Source organism: Hypanus sabinus, chromosome 9 (genome assembly GCF_030144855.1).
Source record: "Hypanus sabinus isolate sHypSab1 chromosome 9, sHypSab1.hap1, whole genome shotgun sequence".
Taxonomy (NCBI): domain Eukaryota; kingdom Metazoa; phylum Chordata; class Chondrichthyes; order Myliobatiformes; family Dasyatidae; genus Hypanus; species Hypanus sabinus.
Genome location: NC_082714.1, coordinates 130,429,084 through 130,450,790, shown reverse-complemented (window position 1 = coordinate 130,450,790; position 21,707 = coordinate 130,429,084). Strand labels below are relative to the sequence as shown.

Genomic DNA, 21,707 nt, shown 5'->3' with positions numbered 1-21,707 from the left:
ACCTTGGAGTCCTTGTGCAAGACTCCCAGAAGGTTAATTTACAGGTGGAGTCTGTGGTAAAGAAAGCAAATGAAATGTTGACATTTATTTCGAGAATAGAATATAAAAGCAAGGGGATAATGCTGAGCATTTATAAGACTCTAGTTGGGCTGTACTTGGAGGATTGTCAACAGTTTTGGACCTGAAATGGCCTTATTCTGCTGCTATCCTTATAATTTACGTAGTCTGAGGCCCCACTCTTAAGAGTTGCAAATTGTGTACAAGGGTAGGATTCAGAATGGGGAAGCCGAATTGTTCAGACTTAACTGCTTTGCACGGAGGAATGGTGTCAGTGTTATCTAGGGAGGCTTGCATTTGGATGTGGAGATAATAGTGGTGCATGAACATTTTATATTTCTATGACTGATTCGTGAATTACTATGAACTCTGAACGTTGGGGTGTGTGTTTTCCCTTCAAGGAAGTACTTACTGGAAATGGAATGTTTTGGAATAAACCACACAAATACAAATATAGTAACCCATTCTGCCATGCAACACTCTGAAAGAGATTGACAGAACACTTATGAAGAATATTTTCTTCTCGGTGTGGGATCAAAACTAGGGGAGCAGTGGGGAGCGGTACAGGGCAGGACGTGCACAGATGTTATCATCTCAGGGAAGGGAGTCTGTCTTGAGACTGAGATGGAAAGAAACTTAGGATTTCTCCACCTTTTCAGCGGTTTGGGTCCTCTGATGTTATGGATACAATACTTGCAGATAATGAAGAGTTAGGAAATATGGTGATCAAGAAAGTGGACCAGCCACTGCCTTATTAAATGGTGGAGAAGGCAGCGGCTTACTCCAGCCTTAGTTTCTTACTTCCTAAACAAATTTTGGGTTTCTCAGGAGTTTCTTTGTATTGTACTATCAGAAATACTTGTTGTGGATTAAACAGTAAGTGTTTCAGGTTAAGATTACAAAACACTGAGAATCAGTTTTCTGGGATTTTGATCAAAATTCTTTCAACCCAGAACTATTTTAATATGAATATACACACACACACAGAGTAATTCACATTTTTTCTATAATTTATTGCATTGTACTTCTGCTGTAAAGTTATCAAATGTCACGACATATCCCTGTGATATTAAACCTGATTGTGATTAGTGTCCAGACCTAGATTTCATCTTAAACAGTTACCTAATATTTTTTGTTATTTCTCAAGTTTACTATAAAGTTTTGAAGTCTGGATAATCCCTGATCTATGCTACAAGAGAAAGCCCTCCCTTAATATTCAGTGCTTTTCTCAGTCATATTAAAACATTGTTAAAAACCATACACGTTGTTCCAGGGTTGGTGTCACGTACTGGCCACACCTGATAAGGATTGGAAGATCCCCTCAAGGGCATGAGTGAACTTGTCTGGATTTCAATGACAATCCAATTGCTCATTACCTGCTTCCAGCTTATTTTAAATAAAAGTGTAGTGTTTTATTTTAAAAACTGCTATGATGGAGTTTTAAACTCTTCACCTCTAAATTATTAACCCAAACCACTTTGTATTTTAGTCTTTTATTGAAAGTAGTCACTGTAAAACCTTTTGTATTATGTCACTAACCAATACAATGCTGATTCAAACTGTAGGTTGAATTTAGCTGGACAGCTTGTAGAAATATTGATTATAATTCAGATGCCTTAATTTCTTTACAATGGTTATCATGTACATTCTCTAAAAAGCAAAACAGAAAGATATTGTTTTCTCACATCAACAGGCATTGATCTTTAATTTAAAAAGTAGCAAAACATCAACTTGCAATCTTATTATATAGTTATAAAAGATCTGTGTTAAGAAAAGAGATACTCATAAAAACAATTACAAAATATTATCAGAAAGAATATAGTTTTAGCTCAAGATGAAATGTTAATGCTACAAGAACAAAACAGGTAATACTAATTTCTGAAATTTGAGACACAGCAGATCGATGTCTAAAATAGGAATTATATTCATATTTAGGCTAACCTTCAGGAGGATGATCTGTTTGTACCCTTTGGTTTATTCTGTCTTTTCCCTAAAATGACAATAACCTGTGTACATTTATTTCATATTATTTGCTACTGTTAAGTATTCAAACTTAGGGGACTAAATTTACACAGTTATCCTACTTCAGATCATTTGTAATGATCTTATAAATCAAGGAAGATCTACTTTTCTTTTAAATCACACAAGTCCTTCAGTTTATCTCAACAGACAGAAAATATTTTAAGTGAAATTGTGCAGTCTTATTTTCACAGTGTAGGATAGACAGCCCTTTAAAAAAGTTTAAACATCCTTTTAAAAGTAGGCAGCCAATGGCAGTAATGAACAATAAAGCTCGAGTTCCACACAATGCAAAAGAAATGACAACTGCCACATCAACGACAAGATCATCAAATCTCAGTTCATGCTTCTTCTCCATTCTCCTAGTATTTTCTGCCTTAAACAGGTGATACTCTCTGTGATTCCTTTGCTTCCCTGCAGCTGTACAACCATTTAATGACTCTGGCATTGCGTTCAATGATGGAGATCCCATATGGAATGCGCTCATTTGGCTTTTCCTCAATTGCATTACTGCACTGAGAAGGACCATACTCAGAGCTGAGGTTACTAGCACTGTAGAGTTTTAGGGACACTATGTCAGAGCTGGCTCGGGCCAAGCATTCCATCCCCATGTTCTCCAGCTCCTCAGGATCCAGACCACAATAGTTGAAGAATCGCTCCAGGTTGGCACTAGCTCGTGAGTAGCGGTCACTTAGATCAGATTTGGACCTGTGCAGTGGGAGTTGTTGTCGGTTGGTCATATCAGGGTGAAGTTTCCCTGATGAAGCCCTGGAACTGGAAGAGGATGGAAGTCTTGACTTGGGAAGGGAAGGGCATGGCGGACTCCTGACACACCTGCTCACACTGGGGCGCACATCCACCCGCCTAACTGCTGCATTGTGAGCTGGCACAAGGATGTTGTTGCGTAGTTCAGACCCAAAACTATTCACAGGCTCCTGTCCACCATGGTTCTGTAGGACTCCAGAGTCTGAAACCTTAGCCTGTTCAGCAGAGCTTGACTGTTTCGTTGGTGAGTTTGGTGACTCATAAATGAGGATTAAATTTCTTAAGGTCTCCAGGTTTAAAGCTCCTCTCCAATCAGAGTTATCTGTTCTGTTGGCCCCAGCAATGGAGGTTTTCCTGGGACTTTGGAGGGTCCTTTTGACCTTTGGTAACAGGACAGGTACACTTGGTTTCACTGGCTCCTGTCGAGTGTTTGCTACTTGCTGGCTCTTCACATATTTTAATTTATCAGCTTCCAGTCGTTCTACAGCACTTGGCTTCCGGCTGCCACTCTCCATCTGCTTTCGAAAATAATCTGGCCCTTTGTTCAGAATCCGGAAAGGGACTGGTGGGGTGAATGTAGAGGTACCAGAGACTTGCTTCAGCATTTTTTTTTAAAATTAAAAAACTTATCGCCTTCTGTTTCTTGTTACCAGAAACCCAATACCTAGTATCCACTTGTACTCATCAGAATCGGGACATCATGCTTGACATTCAGTCCAGCCCGTTGAATGCATCAGCAAAACTGCAAGCTTCTTCACTCTGGGTTTGCTAATTATTCACCAAATTCTTTGTTCCTTCTTCAAATTAGTTTTTACAGGGTTGTGAATGTCTCTATTTAGCAGGTATTTCTGAAAGGCATGAAGAATATTAGTATAAGACAGTAGTATAATAGCTTGAAACCTCTTAAAATTTACAAAGTTCTAGCAATTGCTACTTAGTTAAATAGTCATTTCAAAAGAAATAATCTCCACCCACTTGTTGATTGTTCTACCTGTATCAGTCTCTGCAATTTCTGAGAAAGTCCACTTGACTAAGTTATACTACGATTAACAAGCATATCAATATTAAGCATTTTTTGGGTGTTTTCCCTGTTTTAGAAAAGCTAAAAGGTCATTATAGAGATATAATTTTATATGTACTTAAACAGCATTGATTTTAGACAGCAAAACTGCAAACAACATTGGTTGAGCGGTATTAATGATGTTTGTTAAAATAAATGCAAGTATTTCCTTTGGAATTGGGGGATTATCATTAACTTTTAATCATTAATCAATGATTTTCAAGTTATATCCTTGTAGCACTAAAATACTGTTGTGCTACCATAGATAACTGAAAAATCATTTCAGGATGTATATTGTATACATTTCTCTGACATTAAATGTACCTTTTAAACTAACAACAAAAATCAGTGGATACAATGGATTCCAGTGAACGATATAAAAACTCAGTTGGTGAGCTGTAATGCCACACCTGGTGGTATAGTTTACCTTCACTACATTGCCCCTGGCTATACCTCTCCCATCTGTTGCATAAAAATAGCTGGGATAGGCAGGGCCAAGACGGAGCCAAGGTCTAAATACTGCATTGTTTGCCAAGCAATGTAATCAGAGCAACATTTTCCATAACAAAACTAAGTAAGCAGAATCATACAGAATTAAATTCTTATACAGAATAAAGACCACGAAAAACTGCAGATGCTAAGAATCTGAAGTTAAAAGCTCCAAAAAATGTACTGTTTCTCTTTTGCAGATGTTGCATAATCTGTTAAGTTTATCTGACATTTTCTCTTTTATATCAGCTGGTGTACATTTTTCCATTGAATTTCTTTAGCATTAATATAGAGACAATGATTTGTTTACAAAATTTCCCATGAATGCATGCAAATTTGTGGATTAAACAAAATCAAACCCAAAGTGGATTTTAATTGTTGGTCTCACGCACACGCCAGTGAACTCAGTGGATTCTTAATATCTTACAAAGTCCATTGTATGATGGACTTGCATACAAGAATCTCAAACAATGAACAATGATCTAAGGGTTAATCATAGGTGGAACTTTGCATAAATATTGTTGCAGATCAGACTAATAAATTATGAGATACAATCCTTAAAATAACTGGCTTAGCACTTTTTGCAATTCAAATGCTATCCAAGTAACAATTATTGTTTACAACCACTTAAATATTAAAATCTTTTACATTTAATTCATCAGTATCATACTATACCTGCAGCTGTGCTTCTTGTGAATTGTTTAGAACTCATGGATCAACCAGACTTTGTGTTATTGATCTTTGGATTAATAATGCTTATTCTGATGGCTTTAAAGGGTACTGTCTTAGTTCTTCTAGCGATCAGACCTCAGACAGGATGCTCCTCCCTCCCCAACAGCCTGAACACAGCTGCTGCCCAGGGCTGTGTGCTGAGCCCAGTGCTGTATACTCAGCTCATACATGACAATACTGGCAAAATGTCTGAGCAATCACATCCTCAAGACCGCTGATGACACAACAGAGGTGGGGCTCATTAACAACAAATATGAAATGGCCTACAGAGAGGAGGTGGAAGAGCTCTAGGCCTGGTGCCAAGCAAATAACCTCATCTTTAACGTCTGGTGAGCCTCAAGTACATCTTGTGTTTCCAATGCATTGCACTTCCACGGATTCCCCTTACTGTTAAGTAAGGTGTTTAGGACAGATGCTGCATACCAGTTTGATTGTGACCTTTGCTGACCTTCCATGCCTCTTTTAGTGATGTTTTTACTCAATGCCTCTATTACCATGTAAACTGCCTTTTCTTTATACACAATGGTCTTCATAATTTATCAAACAAACGTCATCCAAACTAGAAACTATTTTGTGATATGACAACATTTATATACATCTGCGCAGATGTATGGTGTCTGGATGCATGTAGATCAACTGAGATGATCCAGAAGTAACTTCCACACCAAAGTAATGCTTCAGGAAGGTCCATTCTCCAATTCTGGTACACTATACATCTACTGTCTATACCTTTGTAGGCAACAGTCAATAGTAAAATCCTCTGGCTATCAGCTTCATGTTCATTATACAAGAGTTCTGCATGGAAATCTTCCATAATCTTGCCTAGCAATCCCTTTGTTATCACCACTCCATGTCCTCAGCATAGCTAACATACAATCCATTTCACTTTGGATGAAATTGCTTCATGTTGTCCTTCTGACTATTTATCCACTTAGTGTGATTGATTACCTGTCTTCCTCAAATCAGGTCTTTTTGCTTAGTTCTAGTTTTTTACTATTGATGTGACAAGAAGTTGTTCTATAAATTTGTAGAATAAAAAGCAATTTTATGTTAATGATGTTATCTTCACATAAGTAGTTTCAATAAGGCACCAGTGTAGAAATTTGTGGATGTTCTATCCTCAACACCATTATTATATTGAGCAAGTGGGGTGCCCCTCTCTGTATCCTTGATGCTGCTATAACAAGAACAGCAGAATTTGATCTTGGAATTGCCATTAAAGGCTTGTAATCAGTAAATGATACCTTCCCAGCAACAATCAGGAAAGAACTTCAAAAGTACTTTACAATATCTGCTTCTCTATGTGAACATGATTTATTTCATCTTTGTCAATACGAATAATACCAAAGAGTTATAACCATGATATGGTAGTAGCTGACAAATTATGTGCTTACAAGCCTTGCACATAAGTCTTAGAATGTAGCAGACATTGTAATTAAGGGTGAAAGGTGAAAAGTTCAAGGGGAACATGAGTGGAAACTTCTTCGCTCAGATGGTTATGGGAGTGTGGAAAGAGCTGCCAGTGTAAGTGGCGCATACAAGTTTGATTCTAAAATTTCAGAAGTTTGGACAGGTACATGGATGGTAGGCGTGTATGGGGCTATGGCTCTGGTGCAGGTCAATGGGCATAGGCAGTTTAAGTGGTTTGGCATGGACTAGATGGGGGCGAACGGCCTGGTTCTGAGCTGTACTTTTCTATGACTCTATAATGGACCAAAATGAGCTCACTGCTGATCATTTTCTTTTGTGTCGCACCATTTTAACGATCCTCTCTGAAAGCCTCCTTAAATTTTTGAAGATTTTCCTCTCGTGAAGGTTGCATTTAGAATACTACCCATATTGCATAAATGATGTTGGGTCCCAAAAACATCACTAAAAATAATTCAGTTGCCTATAATACATTTCCTAATGTTTTTATTCCACTTGGTGATCTGATACACAAGTATAATCCCTTACAGGTGCTGATTCTGCTTTCACCTACAGTAAACTGGCATCTGCCCAAAACATATTTAGTGATGACACTACTAAATCAGCATACAAACATTAAGATGTGGGTACAACGCATTGTTCATCATCCACCCACTATTAAAGTTCTGTTTACAGCTTCTCTCATGCCTGGCCCACCTGTCTGTGATCAAAGTCATCCAATCATACTACAAGACCAAAGACATAGGAGCAGAATTCAGCCGCTTGGCCCATTGAGTCTGCTCTGCTATTCAATCATCAGCCCCATTCCCAGCCTTCTCCCTGTTTCTAATCAAGAACCGATTAAGCTTGACCTTAAATACACCCAACGAACTGGACTCCGCAGCTGCCTCTGGTAATAAATTCCAGAGATTCACCATCCTCTGGCTAAAGAAATTTCTCTGCATCTGATTTAAATGGACACCCCTCTATCTCGAGGCTGTGCCCTCTTGTCCTAGATTCCCCCATCATGGGAAACATCCTTTCCACATCTGTTCTGTCTAGGTCTTTCAAGATTCAAAAGGTTTCAATGAGATACCCCCCCCCCAACTTAAACTTCTAAATTCCAGAGTACAGACCCAGAGGTATCAAACATTCCCTGTGTGATAACCCTCTCATTCCTGAAATCATCCTTGTAAACCTCCTCTGAAACTTCTCCAATGACAGCTCATCTTTTCTTAGATGAGGAGCCCAAAACTGTTTACAGCACTCAGGGTGAGGCCTCCCCAGTGTCTTATAAAGCCTCAACGTCACATCCCTGTTCGTGTATTCCAGACTTCTTAAAATGAAAGCTAACATTGCATTTGCCTTTCTCATCACCAACTCTATCCACAAGTTAACCTTTAGGGTGTTCTGCACAAGGACCCAAATGGGTGTTGTCTACAGGCCACCAAACAGTAGCATGGATATTGGGTGCAAGTTGAATAAGGAGTTAGTATTGGCGTGTGGCAAAGGAAATGTCGCAGTAATTATAAGGGATTTCAACATGCAGGTGAACTGGGAGAATCCGGTTGGTGCTGGACCACAGGATAGGGAGTTTGTAGAGTATTGTATTCTTGGAACAGCTTGTACGAGAGCCGACCAGGGACAAGACTATTCTAGATTTAGTGTTATGTAATGAACAGGATTTGATAAGCGATCTTGCAGTAGTGATCATAATATGATAAGTTTTTATCTGCAATTTGAGAAGGATAAGGGCAGCTCGGAGGTGTCAGTGTTGCAGTTGAACAGGGGAAACTATGGAGCCATGAGGGAGGAGCTGGCCAAAGTTGACTGGACGGATAGCCTAGCAGAAAAGACAGTGGAACAGCAATGGCAGGTATTCTTGGGAATAATGCACAAGGTGCAAAATCAGTTCATCCCCCAGAGAAGGAAGGATTCAGAGAAGAAAGGGCTACAGTGGTTGACAAAGGAAGTCAGAGATTGCATAGCATTAAAAAAAAAGGAAGTATGACAGAGCTAAGGTGAGTGGGAGGACAGATGATTGGGAAGTTTTTAAGGAACAACAGAACTTAACTAAAAAGGCAATATGGGGAGAAAAAAAATGAGGTATGAACGCAAGCTAGCCAGGAATATAAAAGAAGATAGCAAAAGCTTTTTTAGGTATGTGAAGACAAAGAAGGTAGTTAAGAACAATGTTGGGCCCTTGAAGAATGAATTGGGTGAAATTGTTATGGGAAACAGAAATGGCAGAAGAATTCAATGAGTACTTTAGATCTGTTTTCACTAAGGAAGACACAAGCAATCTCCCAGATGTATGGATGGGCCAAGGACATAGGGTAACAGAGGAAATGAAACAGATTGACATTAGGAAGGAAACAGTGATGAGAAGACTGATGGGACTGAAGGCTGACAAATCCCCAGGTCCAGATGGTCTGCATCCTAGGGTACTAAAGGAGGTGGCCCTGGAAATTGCAGATGCATTAGTAATCATTTTCCAATGTTCCTTAGGTTCAGGATCAGTTCCTGAGGATTGGAGAATGGCTAATGTTATCCCACTTTTTAAGAAAGGAGGGAGGGAGAAAACAGAACTATCAACCTGTCAGTTTGACATCGGTGGTGGGGAAGATGCTAGAGTCCATTATTAAGGATGAAATAGTGGCATATCTAGATAGCAGTGATGGGACTGGGCCAAGCCAGCATGGATTTACCAAGGGTAAGTCATGCTTGACTAATCTGTTGGAGTTTTTCGAGGATGTAATCAGGAAGTTAGACAGGGGTGATCCAGTGGATGTAGTGTACCTCGATTTTCAGAAGGCATTTGATAAGGTCCCACATAGGAGATTGGTGAGTAAAATCAAAGCTCAGGGCATCGGGGGGGAAGACATTGACATGGATGGAAAACTGGTTGGCAGATAGAAAGCAAAGGGTAGCGGTGAATGGGTGTTTCTCGGAATGGCAGGTGGTGACTAGTGGGGTGCCACAGGGCTCGGTATTGGGACCACAGCTGTTTACAATTTAAGTCAACGATTTAAATGAAGGCGTTGAGAATAACATCAGCAAATTTGCTGATGATACTAAGCTGGGTGGCAGTGTGACATGTGATGAGGATGTTAAGAGAATTCAGGGTGACTTGGATAGGTTGGGTGAGTGGGCAGATACTTGGCAGTTGATGTTTAATGTGAATAAGTGTGAGGTTATCCACTTTGGGAGTAAGAACAGGAAGGCAGATTATTATCTGAACGGTGTAGAGTTAGGTAAGGGAGAAATACAAAGAGATCTAGGAGTCCTTGTTCATCAGTCACTGAAGGTGAATGAGCAAGTGCAGCAGGCAGTGAAGAAGGCTAATGGAATGTTGGCCTTTATTACAAAGGGAATTGAGTACAAGAGCAAGGAAATCCTCTTGCATTTGTACAGAGCCCTGGTGAGACCACACCTGGAGTATTGTGTACAGTTTTGGTCTCTAGGGTTAAGGAAGGACATCCTGGTTGTAGAGGAAGTGTAGCATAGATTCACGAGGTTAATTCCTGGGATGTCTGGACTGTCTTGTGCAGAGAGGTTAGAGAGACTGGGCTTGTATATGCTGGAATTAAGGAGATTGAGAGAGGATCTGATTGCAACATATAAGATTATTAAGGGATTGGACAAGATAGAGGCAGGAAATATGTTCCAGATGCTGGGAGAGTCCAGTACCAGAGGGCATGGTTTGAGAATAAGGGGTAGGTCATTTAGGATAGAGTTAAGGAAAAACTTCTTCTCCCAGAGAGTTGTGGGGGTCTGGAATGCACTGCCTCAGAAGGCCAATTCTCTGGATGCTTTCAAGAAGGAGCTAGATAGGTATCTTATGGATAGGGGAATCAAGGGATATGGGGACAAGGCAGGAATCGGGTATTGATAGTAGATGATCAGCCATGATCTCAGAATGGCGGTGCAGACTTGAAGGGCCGAATGGTCTACTTCTGCACCTATTGTCTATTGTCAATGATGCAGATATCTAATCAGCTAATCACGTGGCCTCTACTCAATGCATAATAGCATACAGAGATGGTCAACAGGTTCAGTTGTTGCTCAGACCAAACATCAGAATGGGGAAGATATGTGATCCAAGTGACATTGATCATGGAATGATTGTTCGTGCCAGATCGGGTGGTTTGAGTATCACAGAAACTGATTATCTGGGATTTTCACACACAACAGTCTAGTAGGCATCAGTTCTGCGGGTGAACAAAACCTTGTAAATTAGAGGGGTCAGAGGAGAATGGCCAGACTGGCTCAAAGCAACAGTAACTCAGATAACCACATGTTACAACAGTGGTGTACTGATGAGAACCCTGAATGTACAACACTTCAAATGTTGCAATTGATGAGCTACAGCAGCAGACGTCCATGAAAATACATTCAGTGGCCACTTTGTTAGGTATAGGAAGTACCTAATAAAGTGGCTACCTAGTGCAAACTTGGCCATAATATAATATGAACATGATACATTCCATTAATTTTATGAACATACAAAATAGCACTGCATGGAGAATTCATAAAAAAAAGCTATCTTTTCTGCTGTTCTTTAAGTAGCATCATTCACAGCTTTTTGCCTGGTTATACACGTTAAAAGCTTGCAATCCTAAGAGTCAGGAAAGTGTCAATAATAAACTTGCGCAATATCCCATCATGGTCAGAGCACCTGAGGTACAAGTTGGAAAGTAAAGTTATCAGGTATTGGGTCTGAAATAACTGTAAGAAATGAGCATCTAGATAATGGATAACTGCTTCGTCATTATATCTGCACTAACTCTGTTGATAGCTTCTTCAGGGGATCCCCCAACATATAAAGCTTAAGGTCATCTATTAAGTTTATACACAAGTAAATAGACTCTCCCATGTGTTTTTTCCCACCATTATAAATTCATGTCTGACGGTGGGACATCAATGTCAAATAAGCATTCCACAAACTCTGGGTTCAGTGTTGTGTGTCTACCATTCTTTACAGAGACATATGGAAACAAGGCACCCAAAATTTCAGTGTGCACTCGAGTTTCTGTTTGGATTCTGTGGTCAAATTTACACCTCAGTTTAATTCTGCACTGTAACAATCATATACTCGTGACTGAATCACTCAATCTTAAGTCTTCAACTGTTTCCAGAACTTGAGAGCTCAAGTTATAGGGAGATTGAGCAGATTCAGACTTTATTCCATGGCCAAAGGTCACTGAGGGGGTGACCCTGTAGAGGTGTACGAAAACATGAGGGACAGAGTAGATAGGGTTAATGCACATCACTTTTCTTCCAAGGGTAAAGGAACTAAAATCTAGAGGGCATATATTTAAGATGAGGAAGATTGAGAAAGATTGAAAAAGGACACAAGGGCATCTTCTTCATGCAGAGGATGGTGCATATATGGAATGAGCTACCAAAAATTGTCAATAAGACAAGATACAATAACATTTAAAAGATATTTGATTAAGTACATGGGTAGGAAAGGTTTGGAGGGATATGAGCCACTGGCTTAGGTCAGCACCTTGGTTGGTATAGAGCATATATGTCAAACTCAAGGCCCGCGGGCCAAATCTGGAATTATCTTTGGCCCACGAGATAATATCTAATTACTATTAAAGCTGGCCCCAGTAATCGAAGCGCCTATGGCGTATGATATGGCTAATGCTGAGTTTATTCAGGTACCAGGTTTTCAGGGTTTTTAGTGTTTATTCGGTTTCCCTGGTTTATTTCCTGAATACCATTAATGAATAAATTTTTTTTCTATTAGAGCTGGCCCGCCGGTATATTGCATGCACCACTAATACTACAAATCCCACAATGCACTGCCAGTGCATTGCTCGCGCTTGCCTTACTCTCTCATCAGCATCCTTATGGCGCTAGTCACGTGTGGTCAACTTTCAGCTATCCCTCACCCCAAAAATGGCTGAACGAAAGGTGGACTTTGAAAACAGGGGTTTTCAAGGCAGGTGGGAGGCAGAGTATATGTTCGCAGATATAAAGGGCAAACCTGTTTGTCTTGTGTGCGGACACGGTGTGGCTGTAATTAAAGAATATAACGTAAGACGACACTATGAAACGAAACACCACGACAAATACAAGCATTTGGACAAGAAACAGAAGCCCGCGATGTGCGGTCAAAAGAGTGGATTGGTGGGCAGGATCCGGGAGAAGATGCGGGAGGAAAACGGCGCAGGTGAGCTGACAGCTTATCACTGCATCATACACCAGGAATCGTTGTGTGGCAAAGCCTTGAAAATGGAACATATAATGAGCGCTATAACAGGAGCAGTTAACTTCATAAGAGCCAAAGGTTTAAATCACCGCGAGTTCAAGTCGCTTCTGGAGGAGTTGGGTTCAGAATATAATGATTTGCCCTATCACACAGAGGTGCTATGGTTAAGCCAAGGAAAAGTGCTGAAAAGATGTTTCGAGTTGCATGAGGAGATCTGTCAGTCATGGAAAGCAAAGGGAAAGACACAACAGAGTTCCGGGATAAAAAGTTGCTTTGTGAAATGGCGTTTCTGTGTAACGGTTATGTCTACCTTTGTGTTTGCTAATGCTCGATTTCAAACGGTTTATTAATGGAAAAGGTATGGCTCCCAAAACAATCTTAGCCGAAATAGCATCGTTTATTTCTCGTTGCGTACTTTCTTGTAATCTACGTCTGTAAGTTAATACCAATCATAAAAAGAATGCTTGCTAGGCAATCTGCTTCATAAAAAACGAAATTCGTAAAGTGAAACAATTTTAGATATAGCAGAGACTGAAACACATGAGAGCAGGTTGAAAAAATGAAGGCAACGAAAGCTGTGGGAGCACGCGCGCGTGCACAACTGATCCGGCCCGCATGAAGTCGCATTTTTCTCAATCCAGCCCGTGACCTAAAATGAGTTTGACACCCCTGATATAGAGGTTTAGGCCAAAGAACCCGTTTCTCTGCTGTATTGCTCTATGATTCTAACATTAGCTTTGTTGTACTAACTGTACCACAATGAATCTTGTAGTTCTTAAGAAACGACAAAATTAGACCACCAGATAGATAGTGAGAAAAGGGTAAGCTGCAATAAAGAGAAGCAGATATATACTCATGTAAAATAATAAACTAGAATAGTGACATAAAATGCAGCTTTGAGGTGCTCAGACAAATTTACTTGATGTTAAGTCCTTTGTAATTTCTGCTATAATTTTACATGATCAGATTTCACTTTCCAAGTTTAATTTGAAGCTATAGTCTTCTCTTACTCACTGTGCTGCTAATTACCATGTCAAATCCCTGAATGCTGGTTTTAAGTTCAAAGAAAGACAAATATATGCTCTAGAATGTGACCCAGGAAACCATATCCATATAACACATGTGGGTAAAGAAGTAATGATCATTTTGGCAAAACAATGACCTGTCGTGGATGTCACTGGCAATACTAACATTTTGTTTTCATCTGCCCTTTTTCTAAGTTCCTGGAACTGAGTTAGTAAAGGTCAACCACATTGACAAGTCTGGAATCATATATAAAAATGAGAAGAATGGCAGACATCCTTCCATGAAGGATATTAACCATCTTCCATTACTATTATTTTTCTTTGTATGACTTGAAAGCCTTATATTTGGATAGGTGTCTGTCAATCCAAACTTGTCTTTGAAATTGCAGTTGCTAGTCAATAGTAATAACAGATCAGAAGCTGAAACAAACCAATTTCATAAACACTGCTACAAGAGGCAGACCAAAGCCTGGTCACTAAATGACTGGTCACTCATCTTCTCACTGCGCAAAATAAATATCAAAACTAATTTGCCAATCTATTTATTCTTGTAATGTCCATGCTTGCCTTATAGTGCTGGTGCTAACACAAAAAAGAACTGTGTGTATGTGCATTTGTATTCAATGCCTTTCTGTTATGGATGGTGCTGGAAAGAAGTCCTCTGTTTAAGAAAAGCAACAATTGGAGCAGGATATGAAGTAAAAAAAAGAGACAATACAACTAGATACAGAACAAAAATCATCAAATTTGCCTAACATTTTTTCAAATAGAAGCTCATTTCTGCCTTGGCAGATTTTCCACACTTCTCATACAAGATACCTTGTGACCTGTCAAAGTGAGAGTATTAACAAATCCCAAATTTGGAAGAGTTTGTATCATAGGCCTTGCTGACCAGGAAATGAATTGAGACCACTCAAGTGTATGATATAGAAGTGAATTTCGTCCTTTTAACACACTCTGTAGTCTGTAGTCTGGACTAATTTGAAAGCGGGTGTCAGAGGTGTTTAACTCTGTCACGTGATTCAGTTTTCCCTAAAATCCAGCCGGTAAAATAGTCATCTCAGAAAGGTCCAAATATTGCATCTTATTTTCTGTGATTAAGATCTTTGATTTTCTTGTATTAGCCACAAACAGGTACAGACTAATAATTCAGAGAAGCTCATATTAACTTCACTACAGATAAAAATGTGGTAGTCCACCACTTGTGGAAAAGCAAACCTTCAGCTTACCAATAAGTGCTTTCCCCATTTCAATGCAACAAAACCATTTATACAAAAGCCTATATCACAATGTCTCAAGGGATTTCACAAGGGTACAAACAAAATCTGCTGAATGAGGGTCTTAAAAAAAATAAATTGCACAAATACTTGGTCAAGAGGGAGGCTGAAAATACTGTGACTTTACCAGAGTTCACCAGACTTAACACAATGCACCCGGTAATACAAAATTCCTGAAATGACCTGTAATTCTTCTGGTATCCAGGGCGCATCTTAAGATATTCCAGGGCATCTCTTAACAATAAGCTATTAAAAAAGCGAATGATAAATATTTTGTGTTAATGATTTGCTCATGGTGTACAGTAATCATAAAGTTCACACGGAGGTTAATTTTTGATAGCAAGTCCTGCCCAATTAATATAGAAGTTTATTAGGAAGATCAAAGATTTGTGAACTTAATTTTGCAAATACAGCACTAACTTTATCCCATTTTCTTTCTTAGCAATAATTTGATGTCCACTGAATTTGGTTTAAGCTGTGATTTATTTTGGAAGAAAGCAGCATATTTTTTTGTAAATTTCCTTAATACCACTCCAATGTTTTGGATAAAATTGCAAAACAATAGGGTCTTTTAAGAGACCCTTAGATAGGTACATGAAGCTTAGAAAATTAGAGGACTATGCAGTGAGGAGATTCTAGGCAGTTTCTAGAGTCGGTTACAAGATCAGCACAGCATTGTGGGCCGAAGGGTCTGGAATGTGCTGTCGATTTCTATGGTCCTCCTTTCAATGAACTAAGTTTTGTATGTTGTGTCTCCAATTCAATTCATTTCTGTCCTGCACATTGACTTCATATCTGATACATCTGCCAAACTAATGGTTTTATTAAAAAACTCAACTTTCTCTTCTGCTGTTACTATTGAAATCATAAAATACTGAAATACTCTGCTAGGCAAAAAAGACCTAGCTTTTATCCCCAATAAAATAACACACAATAAGGTGCGCTTCCATTATCAAAACATGCAATAAAACATTTTACAGTAATATTAGGTTTTGCCATTAGGTAGACAATACAAGTTTACACATAGACCCGCAAACCAGTAATGGAATTGACATTGACTTTATTATTTGCTTTATTGCTGTTGATCGAGGGTGACATAGTTGGTCCACTTTTGAAAGCCAACGGTCCTCTGCTCACGCCTCTTTCAAAAACAGCGCCTCCAGGATTGCGGCTCTCCTGAAATTTGACCTACGTTCCGCCGGGAATATGTTTTCAGTTTCTACATTAAATTGTAAAACAAGGTTGGCTAGTCTCATGTATGACACCAAATGCTGGGGCAGCCAGCAGGTCAGACTGTATGTATGGAAATGAATAAACTGTCCACTTTTCTAGCCGGACGCTTCGAATGATGATCTATTGAGTCTCTCCAGAATTTTGTGTGCGTTTCTCTCATTTCCAGCATCTGCTGAATCTCGTGGGTCTGGTCTCAGGTAGGTTTGTCCCGTGAATTTTCCTTCACACAACTCTAGCTGCAATGACCCGAATAATCACGAGGGAAATATTTCACTTGCGCACTGGTTGCATTTGAAATGGGTGTCCTATTTCATTAAACCAGAACACGGAAGAAAGCTCTTACTGGCAGGCTGGATGGTTTCCAGGGTTAAAAAGCCTACTAATGCCTATAGTCGATGGTGACACGAAGATTGACGAAATCCTGCACCTAGACACTCGTTGGTGAACAAGACCATGCTTTGTCAATGTTCGCCGCAATAAAAGATCATCAGAATTCAAGAAATATAAATTAAAACACAGGAAATCAAACGAAAGCGTTTTGTTTAAACAGTACCCAAACTTGCATTTCGTACACGAGTACAATAGTATTAATGGGGCGACCGCGGTTGTCCTTCGTAGCTCCCCACCTGAAAAAAATTCACCCAAAGTGGTCTGATCGTAGAGCATAACAGCCTACCTGCAAATTAATCCTTTTTCCCTTTACGACGAACGCCGACGAAGTGGACTGGTCAAGTGAAGAATGACTGGCTGATCCAAACGTACGAGTTCCAGATTACCTTACTGGCTCCTCCGTGCCTTGTCTGGACTGGTTTCATGTGCAGGATGCGATCCGTCCGACGAAGAACTCATTTCCTGTGAATATGTGGGCGGGGCGGCAACCTATAAGAAATTAACCCTTTCGTTTTCCCCTGCCTACACTACTGTGGTTTGAAATTGCAAAGATGAGAGAAATTTTCAATGGTCTTGCCGACTTTCTCGTCCCGTCCCTCCGCACCCATTCCCAGTGTGGATGGGGAAGTCAGAAATGCTGTCAGCTGCGTGAACGTTAAGGGACACAACACAAAGGGAGTGGGCAGAAAGCTTTTTCAACTCCTTCGCTTATTTACTCCTTTTGGCTTTATTATTATGCTGCTTATCACCAGGCCCGTTTCGGATATTTCACTTCAATCTATTCCATTCTCCCTTCTAGCTCCTGTTAGCAGCCTTTACATTTCCAGCGCGGGAGACTAGGGGCGTGTAAAACACCAACATAAGTAATTGTGTATCTCACCAGTTCGACCAGGAGCTGGCAGAACTAATTGCTTAACTATCCGAGTGCATTTAATACTGATATTGTACCTTCTTTTGTTGCACGAACTAGTCAGATTCTATCTACAGTGAAGTTTACCTCAACCGGGCGCTCCTAAACGGCACGCCTGAACACCTGGAGGAAGCTGCCGAAAACCAAATCAATCTTGAAGAATACCACATAGGTGGCTAGATGCTGGAATTGGGTTTTTCTGAAGTCCTGCTCCTGCACCAATTTAAGCCGATCCTAAAGTCCCATAGCAATCCTTCCTCCATGGTGCTTGTAAAGGGTCATCACATTACATAAAGAATATTGAATATTGTGCCGTGCTTTTAATTTTTTTCATGTAAAGTTGGTCTTAGTAATTATAAAGATGATTCTCTTTCCTAGCACCTGGCGCATTTTTCCCCACCACGGCTAATTACCCATATATTTAATTCTGACGTAGAAATACTGAATCTCGCTCATCATTTATTAGTCATAAGTACAGCTCCGAAACGGATGTGGATCAGAGAGTGCAGAGCCAATACGCCAACGATGTTAAAAAAAATCATCAGTTGGCAGATCTGAACTTGAATGCTCCACACCTTCCTGGCATCCAGAGAAGACAGCCAATGAAACTTCGCGGAGCTCACCCGGCCTCTATTGTTTCCACACAGAGTTAAGAATACATGCGAACTAAGCGTTGTGGGGGATGAATTCCTTCAGTATATTAGAAAAATGGCTTCAAGCGCTGTTAATTACAGTGCAGCCGTAAGGTGTTTTGTAGATAACTTTTGAAAGCATAAAACCGGCCAAGATTCAATAATGTGTAGGTATTCTGGAAGTAGAATACCACAAAAAGAAATCAGAAATGGCTGTATAATATTAACGTACCATCACTAAAAATCATTTAATGGGATATTTTATGAGATGTGCTTAATATTTTAATCACCAGCCTTGAATGATATGATTTAGCTTTTCAGATCAAATAAGAACTCCTTAAGGGACATGCAGAAATTATTTGGGATTTTTACAATGGGAAACAACACTCCATTGTCATCATTACTCATACAAACTTTTTAACTCCAGGTTTAGTTTTACTTGAGCTGTGTTGGTGTGATTTGGAGTTGTATCTTCAAATATTTAATACAGAACTTTAACCACTCTCATACCACAGCACATGCCATTCAGCCATCCTCTCTGAAAGCAAAAAAAAATCAGTCTTGTGAAATGTATATAGTAAACTGCAAGAAAGGAAAGAAAACACATTTGATTAAACTTTGCATGTTTCCTGAAGTGGTATAGTTCACAGTAATTTCCAAGCTAACATATGAAGCAATGAATTCCACTGGACTCTGAAGGACTTAGCAGGGATCATGCATAGAGTGAAATTTCAAGACAGAATTAAAACAGGGAAGAACACTAGGATGAGAATGGTGGCGCTCAGTTCAGCAACCCATTCATTTGAAACATGACCTGTGTGCCATTTGTTTTTGCATTTCATTCAAGTTTTTGACAACTACGAAACTATAGCTGGTTATCCAAAGAGGGAGATCCACATTCTTTCTATCCATCAGGGCGACAAAAGGTCTGTTTGAATAAAACAATACTCAAGCAAACGACTAGAAGCATGGATGGGACTTGATGTTTACTAACTTAGAAGGCTTTGACTAGTAGTATTATTTGTTAACAGTAATACATTAGCACCAATGCATGGGTCAAATACAAGAAGGTTATGACATTCATCAATAGCCGTAACCCCAGAGCAATCATCCCAATATGTACTACTGCTCTTTATTTAATTGCGGAATCATTCTTTTATGGCGAGAATAAGATCAAGCTCCTTTGTTTCAACACTGACACTCTTTTGTCCTAGTAGTTTTATTCCTCATTTTTGGTAAATAATGAAGTTTATCTGTCTCCAAAGTGAAGATCATGAATTTGATCCCCTGCTGCTACTTGTCTTGCTGTTCTTCAGACTTAAATCCTTCACTTCTGTTATCTTCATCCTACCCGCCTCTCTATTTTCACTCTTTCACAATGGTATTCAACTATTATTTATTATTATTTATGTTTTTCCTCAGTTCAAGCTGGTAAAACTTGAGGCACAAGCATAGTCAAGCACACTTATTTGTCAATTGCTAGGAATTTTTGGACTGTTCTAGCAGTGTTTAGTATTGTGGCCTTCTGAAGGTTTACATAGATATTGCTGTGTCGCCCTGTTTGTTTAATGTTATTATGCAGTGCCTTTGGAATGACACCAGTAGTAGGTATTACTATTGAGACTTTGTTCATGTTCCGCAGTCTTTCAATTTCCTCTTTTAATTCAGCATATTTATGGTATTTTTCACTTACTGATTTCTGTAAGTTAAGTGTGTTTGGAATGCCTATATCTATTAAAAAAGTTGTTCTTGCTTGTTTATCTTGTAATATTATATCCAGATGGTTATTATGGATTGTCCTAGCTATAATAACTGATTGGTCATAATATAATTTGTGGTATTCTGACCCTAAAACTGGATCGGGCTTGTATGTATAGTTAGGTGTGAGTTCACATTTTTAAAGCAAGATTTTGATGAATGATGTTTACCTCTTCATTGTGCCTGTGTTAAACTGCTACAGAATCCTGTAATGTGTTGTATTGTTTTTATCTGCATTTTCTACATTTATCATTTGAATTTTTTGGTCTTTTATGCTGTATTTTTGAGAATTTTTTTGTGTTAACCGCCTGGCCATGTATTGGCATGAGAAATGCATCTGATTCTGGGAAGAGGTCTCCAACTCTGAGCCAGATGTTCAATACTTGTCAACATCAAGTCTGCTCTGATTGTGGGGATGTCTTCCACGGTGAGTCATGCTCTTCCATTGGCTAACTTTCTTCAATATTTATTATTTATTTTCTTTTTGCATTTGCACAGTTTTTTGGCTTTGCACACTGGTTGTTTGCCTGTCCTTTTGGTTGTAATCTTTCATTGATTCTGTTCTGTTTCCTGTAGTTACTGTGAATGTCCACAAGAAAATGAATCTCAGAGTTGTACATGGTGGCATATGGGTACCATAATAATAAATATACTTTGAACTTGTTTTCATTAGGAAAATTGCCACTTGTTCCCACAACCAATTCTCCTCAATCCTTGAACAATCAACCTTTTATCTTTTTATGCACTCTGACAATATTATTATTTCCTCTTGATACATCTGGGATTATTTCATCCCTTACAAAACTGCTATCATCAGCTAACTCTAAAAGTAAGTTTACAGTAGTTTGCAATATTATTTCAACTAATTACCATGTTCAATCTAACATTTTACTTTCCTAGCTTTTTAGTTCCACTATCCAATTACTGCATATTTAAGTCTCTCTAACCTAATCTCCCAGTCACAATCAACATCCTGAGTGATGATTTTCATCATAAATTATCTAATAATCTAACTTTATCTTTTGACAGGCTTTGAGATATGAAATACAGAAGAAGATGTGGGTTTTTACATGGGGAGTGGCTTGAAATCAGGATCGTTTTTATATACTCTTGCACTCTTCCACATTTTCCAAAAATGATGTTCAACATGAGGTTGTGGAGCCATATTCACCCCATAATATTACGAGTGCATATGTACCTGATCCTCCAAAAACCACAAAATTAGATTCCACATACATAACTGGAAGCAGGATATTCATCTCTGCTTTTGATTGGCTGCTTATTAGAGCAATTATTGATTACCTCACTCTATCCTTGTACTCACCCTGCTTCAAATATTTATCACAATTCTCCTTAGGATCTGCAATATGGATAAATAATATTCCCTTAGTCAATATCTACATGAGAACATTTCATATTCCAACAATACTACGTGTAATAAACTTCCATGAATTTTATATGACATTTCTCTAATGGGCTGTTACAGTCTTAGTTCCTCATGCCTGAACTTCAGTACTGTATAAGAATCTGTCTCCTAATTTATCTATAAAAGTCTCTGCAAATGTGTTATATTCTATATTAGAATGGAATTAGTTGCAGTAAAGAAGGAGCGTAACCATGTGTCTTTAGGGTTTGCAGTAATACAGGCCGCACAGCTTTATTAACAATCACACTATCTTTTAACAAGTCTGTATAGTTTTGGATTAAACCAAATATTTTAGAATCAATGC

The 21,707-nt window shown here is 39.1% G+C and overlaps 1 protein-coding gene across 1 annotated transcript; it reads right to left on the bottom strand.

Moving 5' to 3' along the window:
- Positions 1–1,081: 1,081 nt before the first annotated feature.
- Positions 1,082–17,137, bottom strand: LOC132399805 (protein FAM110B-like). The gene is made up of 2 exons (XM_059980573.1): positions 16,964–17,137; positions 1,082–3,689 (listed from the first exon to the last, which is right to left on the bottom strand). Exon 2 carries the CDS (start codon positions 3,444–3,446, stop codon positions 2,454–2,456), a length of 993 nt encoding a protein of 330 aa, XP_059836556.1. The 5' UTR covers positions 3,447–3,689; positions 16,964–17,137; the 3' UTR covers positions 1,082–2,453.
- Between the last annotated feature and the right edge of the window lie 4,570 nt (positions 17,138–21,707).